Source organism: Propithecus coquereli, unplaced genomic scaffold (genome assembly GCF_000956105.1).
Source record: "Propithecus coquereli isolate 6110/MARCELLA unplaced genomic scaffold, Pcoq_1.0 Scaffold305, whole genome shotgun sequence".
NCBI classification, from domain to species: domain Eukaryota; kingdom Metazoa; phylum Chordata; class Mammalia; order Primates; family Indriidae; genus Propithecus; species Propithecus coquereli.
In genome coordinates this window covers 646,945-659,208 of record NW_012148675.1, presented here as the reverse complement: position 1 = coordinate 659,208, position 12,264 = coordinate 646,945, and the positions used below count along the sequence as shown (strand labels likewise).

Sequence of the window (12,264 nt, the reverse complement as noted above, 5' to 3'; positions counted from 1 at the left end):
TTGTTTTGCTTTCAGCTGCTACCCAAATTGGTTTCATGATTTCTTGCACTTTTATGTAACCTTCCCTCTGGGGCATTCAATGCAGATGAAAGCAACATAGCCAGCCACACTTCCAACTCTGGAAACACCGTCTCTGAGGAATGGCACATTATATTGATGAGTATTAATAAGAGATTCCTTACCCATTTTCTAAAGTTTTGTGATCTTCCTACTCACCTACCATCCTCACATACTCACCTACCATCCAGGAGAAGGGTTGGATAAAGCTCTAAGCAAAGAATGTTGAAGAGAGACTGGTAGAAGCAGACCTCAGTGAGCTCTTAGATTTATCTTCACTTGACCTGTCATGCTACCAAATTCCAACTCTAGCTCTCAAGGCTGCACTCTGTGAGAATATGAAGTTTAATGAACACTCCTTGGTCCCACTGAACTTATACACTCCTGGAGGAGCTGAGACATTCAGGAATGAGAGAGACCTTTGTTTCCCTGGTCATGTTACCTGTGGATATGATTGAGGCTTGAATGTTTGTAGTGGAATTTCCTCTAAGCTAAGAAATTTCCTAAATTTAAGGGATTTTCTCTAGTTCAGCAAACCTCTATTTGCCACAGGTTTAGGTCAGTGATTCTTAAACACTGATGTTTACAGATCACTTGGAGATGTTGTTGAAAGGCAGATTCCTGTTCGGTGGTTCTGGGGTGGGGGCGAAGATTCTGAACTTCTAACGAGGTCTTGGGTGAAGCTGACGCTGCTGGTCCATGGAACACAGGATGACAACCAAAGGCCCAAGTTCCCTTCTCAGGTGCTCTATTCCTTTCCTGCTTTCTCTTTTGATGCCATCTCGGTGTGCCTGGGGGCCCTACTCCCTATTGCTGTTATTGCAGGCTTCATTCTGTTGCTAAAACAGTATTTATAGGTGGTTTCCCTTCACTCAAGCCTGTGTAGAGTTCATCTGGCCAACCTTGGGTGGCCTAGCTTCTGAGAGAATTGCAGTTCTTTTGTGAGCTCCAAAGGATCTGTGTTGCTCTCAGACTCTGAGGAACTTAGAATGAGTTTTCCGGAAAACTGAATTCCTTGGTGCCCCTGAATATTCCTCCAAAGACTGTGGGGGCCTTTGTCTCTCTTTTTTGCATGAGGGTGTTAACTCATGGTGTATACATGGTGACATTGGCCCTGAATTCTTATTCATGGCTTCTGGTGAGTAGACAAGTAGCACAAGTGCAAATTGGATTCATGGGATACTCTCAGGCAGCCCAGACCCAGAGTGTGTGAATTAGGTGGTTGCCATGCCTCTCACTACAAAGAGAACAAAGACTGTGTGAGGGAGGCAGGCACAAGAGTCCCACATGCTGTTGTACAGACCAATTGCATCAGAAGTAGCTTTCAAATACACATTTCCAAGGTCTCACCCCTGACCAGTGGAATCAGAATTCCTAGAGGGAGTTTGTATTGTGATAAAGCACAGCCTGGTTGGGAGCTCAGTGTGGGTGATTAGCAAATATTTAACACCTGCAAGGCATCCATTCACTGAAACAGTTACAGAGGACCCACTACAGGTCAGGTATAACACAAACACAGCTTCTTTCCCCTCATGCCTTTCACAGCTTAAAGTGGAACATAAACAAAATAGAAAATAATTGTAAATGATAAGTGTTATGAAGGAAACCAACAAGGTACTTTAGGTAACCTGGTCGTGATGCTGTCTCTGGGACAGTGCCATTAAGGCTGAGATGAAGGAATTATGCAGCACCTTAGGGGTGCATAGGCAGAAAGCACCACAGGGGAGCATCCTTGAGTGAGGAACTTCCATAGATGCTACCAGAGAAACAAAAGAGACAAGTTACAACTCCCCTCTTTGCAAATTATTCTGCAATTAGGACTCCTTTCCCAGGTGACAAAGGCATAAACGCTCCCTTTCTGTCACCTTCAGAGCCTGTTCTCACTCTTTGCTTGCTTTCCTGCTAATGCCAGAAACCTGAATCTCACTGCATATGCCACTGAAGGCTCCCTATGCCCCTTCTTGAAGGCTGTGGTGGAAGGTCAGGGGCTTCATAGCCACCTGTAGAGTCCTCAGGCCACTCCATGTTAACTGCACCAGTTTGGCCTGAGCCTCATATTCCTCTTCCATTAAATGGAATAATAATGCCTGTCCCATAGATGGTTCAGTAAGATCACGTGCTTCATCTGTGATAGTTCTTGTCCAGTCACAATGTGACCATGTCCCTTGGAAGGTTTTGTTCTTTCAGGCAGCGAATGTACTTCAATTTTTGGTCTGTCATTTATAACTTTTGATTATATGGGGGGGGGCAATTGAAGCAAACATCCTAGGTGATACCGATGCTATTAAGGCCTGGACTATTTGAGGAATTGTCAAGAGCAGATGTCCTAATCCAACTTGCACACTCAGAACAGCTGATGTCTGTGTTAGGAGAAAAGCAATCGTGTTGAGCAAATGTGTGAAGAGGTATTTTCACTTGTGAGAGTCTTCACTGTCTATTTCAGTCATCATAGCAAATGGACTGAAAAATTCCAGAACCTACTGGGGGTTGAGGGGCGGGGAGAGGTTTGCGCTGAGACTGGCAGAAGTTGGCTAGTTCTGCTGGGAGTTTGCTTTGCAGGTCAGACCTGTTAGGCGGTCCCTGCTTTTTAGCACTTTCTTCCTTTTCTCTGTTCTTGGGGTCATGGCTTCTCAAAAGCACTTCAAGTGACCAGGGCAGGCAGGCGTTACAATGGCTATCTGGGTCATTTGTGATCTGTAGCTTTTCCATATGGAGATTGCTTCAGGAAGCAGCCTTCTTTTTTTGCTCTTCTTGTGCGCACACCAGGATATAGGTGCCCCAGAGACTGAGCTTCAGACACATTTGAACAACTTTTACTGTGCTCCTACAACAAACACTTCACTTGCCAGGTGCAGAGGTGCATTGATAAATAAGGCAGATCCCTGCCCTCCAAAGAGAGAAAAATCAATAGGTATCTACTAGGTATAAGATAAGAAAAACGGTGATAACTACAATAATACAGATGAAAACGTAGTGCTTTCTTATAAATGGAGCTGTATTAGTTTATTATTGTGGCCACAAACTTAGTGGCTTAAAACAAATGTATTCTCTCCCGGGAGACCAGAAGTCTGTAAGGAGTCTTAGAGGGCCAAAATTAAGGTGTCAGAAGGATTGTGTTCCCTCCAGAAGCTCTGGGGACAGTCTGTATTCTTTGACTCTTCCAGTTCCTAGCAGCTGCTGGCATTCCTTAACTTGCAGCTATATCACTCCAATCTCTGCCTTTGTGGTCCCTACCTTCTCTTCTGTGTGAAATCTCCCTCTTAAGAGGAAACATGTGAGTGCATTTTGGGTCCACCTGGATAAGCTAAGATAATCTCTCCATTTAAAAATCTTTAACGTAATCACATCTACAAAGTCCCTTTTTGCCATATAAGCTAACATTCGCAGGTTCTAAGGATTAACTTGTGGTGGATGTCTTTTGGGTGGGGCATTATTCAGCCCACTGCAGGTGCCACCTTCTTTTTGCCACTCCTTCCAAACCAAATGTGCTTCAGCTGTGATGTCCAATATGGTAGTCACTAGTCACCTGTGGCTATGGAGCACTTGGAATGCGGCTGGTCTGAATTGAGATGTGCTGCAAGTGTAAAATATACACTAGATTTCGAAGACTTACTACAAAAAATGCTAATTATTTTAATACATGTTGAAATAACATTATACATACATTAGGTTAAATAAGATATATTATTAACATTAATATTGCTTTTTTACTTTTTAAATGAAAATATTAGAAAATTTAAAATTACACATGTGGCTTGCATTTGTGGTTTGTATTACATTTCTCTTTTTAAATTTCAGAATATTATATGGGGGTACAAACATTTTGGTTACATGAATTGCTTTTGTACAGTTTGAGTCAAAGTTATAAGTGTGCCTATCACCCAGATAGTGGGCATTGTACCCATTAGGTATGTATTTACCCACCTGCTTGATTTCTGTTAAATTTTATTAATACTACCATATGTACACATGAATGTTGATTGATTAGTTCCAATTTAATAGTACAAGTAGTGTTTGATTTTACATTCTTGTGATACTTCACTTAGAAGAATGGTCTCCAGCTCCATCCAGGTAGTTACAAAAGGTCTTAGTTCACCATTTTTTTTATGGCCCTGTAGTACTTCATGGTATACACATACCACATTTGATTAATCCACTCATGTATTGATGGGCACTTCCATACATAGAATGAAACAGGACCCCTATCTGTTGCATATAGAAAAATCAATTCAAGAGGGATAAAAGACTTAAATGTAAGGCATGAAACTACAAATATTCTAGAAGAAAACATAGGAAAAATTCTTCTAGACATCAGCCTAGGCAAAGAATTTATGACTAAGACCCCAAAGGCAAATACAGAATCTACAAAAATAAATAAATGGAACTTACTTAAATTAAAAAGCTTCTGCACAACAAAAGAAATAGTCAATACAGGAAACAGATAACCTATAGAATGGGAGAAAATGTTTGTAAATTATACATCCAACAAAAGACTAATATCCAGAATCTACAGGGAACTCAAACAAATAGCAAGAAAAAAACAAACAACCCTATCAAAAAGTGGGCAAAAGACATGAACAGAAGTTTTTAAAAAGAAGATAGACAAATGGCTAACAAACATATGAAAAAAATGCTCAACATCACTAATCATTATAAAAATGCAAATTAAAACCATAGTGAAATACCACCTTACTGCTATCAGCATGAGAAAATGGCCATTATTAAAACATCAAAAAAACAATAGATGCTGGCATGGATGTAGAGAGAAAGGAATGCTTATACACTGTTGGTGGGACTGCAGACTAGTACAACCTCTATGGAAAATAGTATGGAGATTCCTCAAAGAAATAATGTAGACCTATTATCTGATCCAGTACACTGCTGGGTATCTACCCAAAGGAGAAGAAGTCATTTTATCAAAAAGACACCTGCACTTGAATATTTATTGCAGCACAATTTACAATTACAAGGATGTGGAATCAACCAAAGTGCTCATCAATTCATGAGCTGATAAAGAAAATGTGGTATGCATATATACCAGGGAGTACTACTTCGTCATAAAAAGGAATGAAATAATGTCTTTTGCAGCAACTTGGATGGAACTAGAAATCATTATCCTAAGTGAAATTTCTCAGGAATGGAAAAACAAATACTACATGTTCTCATTAACAAGTGGGAGCTAAACAATGGGTACACATGGGAACAAAGAGATGTAAAGGACATTGGCAACTAAAAAGGGGGAAGGTGGGAGGGAGGCGAGGGATAAAAACTTACCTATTGGGTACAATGAACACTGTTCTGATGACAGGCACACTGAAAGCCCTGACTTAAGCATTATACAGTGTATCCACATAACAAAAACATTTGTACCCCCTTAATATTTTGAAGTAAAATTATAAAACAACACTGGTTTTACTTGTGATGTTATTATAATATGCTCAACTTAAGAAAAAAAGTCCTAGCTTTCCTTGTAGCTGGTGGGATGGTCATATGGCAAGCTCTGCCTTTTAGAATATAAATGAGACTCACTGGATCATATTACTAGGAAAACGTTTTCAAAAAGCAGGTGCCTTTTAGCATTTGTTCTTCCCTTCTTCCTGCTTTAAGTGTAGATTGCTGGCTGGCACTCTAGTAGCCATCTTATGAACATGAGGCAAACGTGTCAAGGATGGCTAAGCAGAAAGAGTGTAAGTCTTTGATGACATCATGAAGACACCAGACCACCCCTCAGCTGCCTGTTTTTAGAATACCAGTTACGTGAGAAAAAATAAATGCCTTCTTTAAGTGACTGTTTGAATTTGTTTTTAGCAGCCAAGCGAAGTTCCTAAATGACATCATACCTGACCTTAGCAACATATATTAATTCATCAATTATCCTGAATCAACGACCAAAATTAGAAACATTAAAAGCTCAAGGTGATCCAGCAGCTGCTAGTGTATCTAAGTTGCGGAGAATTTTTGTCTTTGCTTTCCTTCTTTCTTGTCCTCCCAATGCAAGTCCAATTCCTCCTCTCAGCCATCTATCTGCCTTCTAGTATCTACTTAGGTGTTAACTGATCTGAGGGAGTTAGCAGAGAAGGGGGCTTTTTAGAATAGGACTCTTGAAGAACCTGTGATGGAGGAATAAACAGAAGTCCTGGATCCTATTTCCAGACAAGAGGCTGCTCAGAGGTAATATCAGTAATAATAAGGTTGCATTTCTGTAGGGTAACTTGTAATGCACTTCACGTACATTGTATCATTAGCTGCCTAAGGGCCAATAAGATTAGATGACTTGTTCAAGAACAAAAACTAACAAGTAACAGAGCTAGGACTCGTATTTTTCTGACTTTCATTGTCCCTTCCTATGCCAAAACTGGTCTTGGAAACTGTGTTGAGGAGAGCCTTCTGTGGGCATGAGAGAAGGGGAGGTGTCAAAGAAAAATTACATCAGGTACAGTTAAATAGGCAAGGAGGGCTTCATTCAAGACTACTGCAACAGGGGAGAGAGACTGAGTCAACTCCGCTGAAACAAAAGAAGGAGAGTGGTTAAGGTAGCTAGTTGAAAAGGACTTGGGGACACAGGTGGGGGCTGGTCCATGTAATGAGGCCATTTGTGTTTGCTAACGAAACCCATTGAAATTAGCTCCTCCCCTCCACAGGGACTGGAAGATGGGGACACTATTTTTCCTGGACCATTACATTTCAAAGGGATGCCTCCCAAGTGAGAAAGATATTCCTGGGTTATAAAACTCAGCAAGAGGCTGGGAGGAGATTTACATCTGAAAGGGTCAGAGAAAGAATTTATAATAGAAGATCTGCTAAAGTAAATGCTCGGAGAAAGGGAGGTCTGGGCCTACAGTTGGGAAGAAACTTGCCTAAAGCTTAGTCAAGCTGAGGGGAATGTTAAGGCCACCTGGGTCAGAGCACCTCCTTTCCTTGCTCTCCAGGAAGCCAGCTCTCAGAGTGTCCAGCTGATCATCTGTTAACAGGTGGCAGCTTGATCAGGGGACACACACTGCTCGCAGGTGGAGGGATTCTGATTTAGATCTCATCCTACCAAATGAGATGATTCCCTCTGCACCCTGGTTAACTGACCCCCGGTGGGGCTAGTTCCCTGCAGGCTTCTGGCCCCATCTCCATCCCAGAAATGACAAGCTCAGGGCCAAGTGCATCCACTTCTTTAGGCAAAACGCGTGTTTTCAGCTTGGAGACAATTCCTCCTGACTTTACAATTAAGTAGCCCAAAGACAGAACCCAGGGACTCAGAGTTCCTCCTCCCAGAAATTTCCATCACAAAAAGCTGACCCAGTGAACACTTGGCAGCGTTCTGCACAGAGGAAAAGGGAAATCTCCGTGGCTGGCATTTCAGCTCGCCTAAGGGGCCCTGCTTTGCTCTGAGGGGAGGTGACTGTGCTGACCTTAAAAATCCAGACCTCAGGAAGCAGGAGATGAAGGTATTCTATTTTCTTCTGAAGGCTTTGATATTTTTCAAATAAAATTTTAAAAGATCCAGTAACTTCCCCTGAAGCTTCTTCACAAAGTAGTAGATTTTTGGAAAAGACAAAGGCCCGGGGGTGGGTGTGGGTGGTCCCTAAAGCTTCTTTTTCCCATTTTTAGACCATTTGGATTCTTAAGTTCCCCTCCCCCACTTTTTTTTTTTTGCCAACGGCTTTTTCTCCCATTCTCCAAAGTAGAAATATCTGGTTATTCCTCAAGCCCTGCTACCCCATCTTTCCTGATCCCTCATCTCTCCAAATACCAAGAACCTCTCATTTTGGTTGGCAGCTGTCTCCCCTGCCCGGTGACCAGCCTGGAGTGCGGCGGGCAGAGGAGGAAGCTTCTTCGGCCGCACGGTGGCGCGCGCGCGCCTCCCAAGGCCCGGGCCGCCACAGCTCCGCACCTTCCCCTTCCAGCCCCACCCGCGCCCGGCTGCTGGAGCAGCCGCGCCCCCAGCCCTCCCGGGCGGGATAGCCGGCAGCGCTCCGCAGGGGCCCCGGCGACGGTCAAGGGGCAGCAGCGTCTGGCCGGCGCAGGAGGTGCTGCCGGCTGCGGGCGGCCGGGGCTCCGGGCTCCTCCTCCAGCCGGTCCCCCACCCTCCACCCTTCCTCTGCTCTGCAAATCGAAGACTTCCCGGAGCAGCCTCCAAGCGGCGGCGGGCGCAGCGCAGGCCGCCTTCGGGCAGCCGCGGCGGCGTCGCTCGAGCAGCCCGGGGGGCGCCGCAGAGCCCGGCGCGCCCTGCTTGGCTAGGAGAGGAGAGACGGCGGGGGCTGCGGCTGGGCAAGGGGGAGGAAAGTGCGTGTGCGTGCGTGTGTGGGAAAGAAAGAGTGTGGGGGGCGACAGCCTCGAATTAGGGCGTAGGAAAGGGCAGCGGAACGGGGGTGCAGCCCCTGGGCGGGCTCCGCCGGTCCTCGAGGTTTTCCCGCGGCGGCTCCCGCTCCCGAGCGCCCCTCACCATGGACTTGCGCGGAGTTGGGACCGGCCTTGGCAGCAGCGAGCGGGTGGCTGCCCGGCCCCGGGGGTGCGCGGGCGCGCGCGCGGGGATGGCGAGGTAGGATGGCCGCCCAGCGCGACCCCCGCCGCCCCAACCCAGCGGCCCCTGGGCGGTGCCGCTGACTCGCCCCAGCGCACAGGGGTGTGGGCGGAGGCAGCCCCGCGCCCGCGCTTCGGGAGTCGCTTTGCCTCTTCCACCCACTCACACCTGCTACCGCGCGGATACCATGTCGAAGGCGGCCGGAGGCGCGGCGGCGGCGGCGGCGGAAAGTTGTCCCCCAGCCCCGGCTGGGTCGTCCGCAGCCGCCGCCGTGGAGGACCTGTCCAAAGTGTCTGACGAGGAGCTGCTGCAGTGGAGCAAGGAGGAGCTGATCCGCTGCCTGCGGCGCGCCGAGGCCGAGAAGGTGAGCGCGATGCTGGACCACAGCAATCTCATCCGCGAGGTGAACCGCCGCCTGCAGCTGCACCTGGGCGAGATCCGCGGGCTCAAGGTGAGCGCCGGGGCAGGCGGGGCGGGCAGCGGGGCGCCCCGGGGAGGTGGGGCCAGGCAAACTTTCTCTCCTTCTGTCAACAGGTGATCCTCCCCTTTCTCCCAGTCAGCACCCCCTGCCCCCAATCCCCAGCCCTTTGCAAACTTTTCCAAACTTTGGAGGCGTTTGCTCCCCTCCTCTTCCCCACACCTGGCGCGCCAGCATCTAGCTCGCTCTCTCTGCGGATGGAGGGGAGGACGCTGAGGATGCTGAAAGGCAGGGAGGGAGGTGATGGGCACGCGGAACCTTTAATTTTCTTAGGGAAAATCAGTGCTTTGGGGAGCCGGGTTACAATCAGGGGAAAAGGCTGGTGAGGGAGCGAGTCCTGGGCATCTTTGCCTTTGGGCGTCGATGCTACGGCTGCTCTGGCGCCAGCAGCTTTTCGGCGGGCAGAGGGCGAGGAAAGGGCGCCACTGCCAGAGAGAGGGTTGGGGAGGGGCGCCACCCTCTGAGCCGGCGTGAGTCACCCGGTGCAGAGTTGCTTAAGCTGTGCCTTCACGTCTTCCACCAACTCCTGTCCTTTCCTTCTCCCCGAGTTTGGATGGCGTCACCCAGAGTTGCCTTACTCCCCTCCCTAATTAACCCCTAGTTTGATTTAAATTTTATCCAGCATGGAAGAGGGGGGTGGAGCAAAGGGACTGCGTGTGGGAAGGTGCCCGGTTTTGATAAGGGTACTCCTAGTGTCGGTCAGTGATGCTTTCTTCTTGAGCCAGCCCTCCCTCTGCTATTAAGAAAAGGGGGGAAAGTCTCCTCAAACCCACTAATTTATATTTCTCCCTGGAGAGCGCCGAGTGTGCGAGCAGCGTGCCCAGCCCGCCAGGTTGCAGCAGACCGGTGGCCGGGAACCGCCCTGCCAGCGTGCGCCGCAAACTTCCTCTCCTTCCAGCTTGTGCTGGTGCCTCCTGGTATTCCTTCCTCTCATTGTTCTGCTTTTGTTTATAGGAAGCCAGACACAAATGAAATCACTGCAGGGACGTCAGGGAATAAATTCCCGCAGGCACAAGTTGTTCTTAGCCCCTTTCCACTCTTACCCCACTTCTCAGGCGGTAGAGCTGTTCCTTAATTGCCTCAGCGCTCCAGCTCTGGGATTCTGGGGCAAGGAGGAGTGGGAGGGCGGCAGGCCGAAGGCTTACCTGTGTGCTGGGCCCAGTCCTGCTGGAGATGGCCCTTTTCTGAGGCCCAGACTCACTGTTACGTTGTCCCTGGAGTGGGTGTAGGTAGGGAGATCTCACAGTCAGAAAAATCCCAAGGCCTGCTCTCTCCTTTGGTTTAATTCATTACTAATGTAGTATTTATTAAGTACTGGGCTCTTTGGGGAATAGAAGCGTGCTAGTGTAGTGGGAAAGTGATCTCAGAGGTGGGTTTGAATCTAGAATTCACATTTGCCAGGAGGGTATGCTTGGATAATTAATTTCTCTGATTCTTATTTTATTCATCAATAAAATGCAAATGGCAATAACTATTTCCTAGGGTGTTGTGATAATAAGTTATGATAATGTAGGGGAAGGTTTAATACTTGACTACCAAAAATGATAGGTATTGCCATCAGGAGAGGACATATAAATAAATGTTAGCAGTGAGTCTCTAGGATCCGGGTTTCTTAGGCAAAACTGGACAATGATATTAGTTTGTCATCCTCCAATTTAAGCTGCTTCCATGATTTGAACCATAATGTGACTTGGAAGAGTTTTCAATTAATCAATTTCTTAAAGATTTTTATAGTATGGAGCATCAACTGACATAATAGCTCAGAAATACTTGAAAGTTCTTTTAGATCGTGTGGATTGACTGTGTGTGTGAGGATCTGTGTGTGAGTCGGGCATGAGTGGTGGGGTGCCTGGTCTTCGTTCCGGTAGCTCCATTTAGAGAAACAGCTATTAGGGCAGGTAAGGACACTTGCACCCAAGTAGGAAAGTCTCCTTGTGGTCTAGATTCATGACTTGACATTAAAAGACTTTGCAGTTCTACTCCTTATCAAGTTCAGAAATGATGGAGGCTGGTTACTTTCTGATGGAGCTTCTGTCCCTCCTTTCATGTCATCCCCTGGGCAGCTACAAGTTAGTAGACCCCAAGACCTCCGTCCTATTCCTCAGGGTCTGTGGTTTTACTCTGTTGACAGGCCAGCCTTCTCCCTTCTCTTCATCATCTTGCCTTGGACCTTTTGGACACCATAGTAATCCATAAATGTGGTTGACTGAATAAATGATAGGTGCATCTATTTGTTTTGGATTAACTGGAAGGAGGGAAGAAAGTTGATTTTTTTTTGGTGGGGGAAGTCTCTGATGGTTTGGCACGCTCATTTGAGTGCTGTAAATATTGAGTAATTAAAGCCACATGCTTTTTTTTTTAATGCCCCTCTCTGTGAGCTGACTTTGAAACTGTATCCAAATATTTTTAAGGCTGCTAGGTATTTCTGTAGCTGTAGACATGGAAGATGGAAACATCTTTTCTTCTGAGGGGACTGTGACTGTGTCCCAGCACTGTCTAACTTGTTTGTATTTAAACATCGGGAGGCAGGTCAGTGTAGAGGAGGTAGAAAGATAAAGGATTTGGAGTCTGACAATTAGGGCAGCTTGGGGAAACTGTTAACCTCTCCAAGCCTCAGTTTTTTCACTTGCTCAATGGGGGATTTTAATTCCACATGAGGTTTTATGAGCATTACATGATATATAGAAGAAACCCCAGTGAGGTTAGATAGCTTTCTGAAGGACACACAGATTTAAAGTGTTCAAAATAGGCTTTCTTTTCTTTTGGCTCATTGGTATTCTTTGTTTAGAATGTATGGTCCTGAAAGGAATGGAGAAAGGAGATTTTGGTTAAGGTTCTGATGTTGTAAGGAATTAGATCCTTGAGAACCATGTCTTTGGACTGCTGAGTATATACCAACACTCAGGCTGTTCTTAGTATCCCACTGGAAGCTGATTTGGGGGAATTGAATCTCTGAGATTTGTCGTCTACATTATATTAATTTCCCTCCTTGCTCCCTAACATACCAACCTCCCACCCTGCAATGAAGAAAAAGAATGAATTAAAACAATTCCTCTTTAACCATAGATATAGTACTTGATAGTCTACAGGCACAAGATTGAAATTCTGGGTGGTATTCTATGAGGTGCATTTAAACTTTTAAAAGTCCACTTCAGACACTTGTATAACATCTGGTGGCCTGTGGCAATGTTGAAAGGACACTTAGTGTTTTGAAAAA

The 12,264-nt window shown here is 46.2% G+C and overlaps 1 protein-coding gene across 1 annotated transcript in view; it reads left to right on the top strand.

Annotated features, from left to right (window-relative positions):
• Nucleotides 1-8,658: 8,658 nt before the first annotated feature.
• Nucleotides 8,659-12,264, top strand: part of CCDC85A (coiled-coil domain containing 85A) — a 208,561-nt gene continuing 204,955 nt past the window's right edge. Inside the window, exon 1 of the mRNA XM_012649844.1 lies at nucleotides 8,659-9,020. Within this exon, the coding sequence (XP_012505298.1) occupies nucleotides 8,757-9,020 (264 nt within the window). The 5' untranslated portion in view covers nucleotides 8,659-8,756. The remainder of the gene's footprint in view (nucleotides 9,021-12,264) is intronic.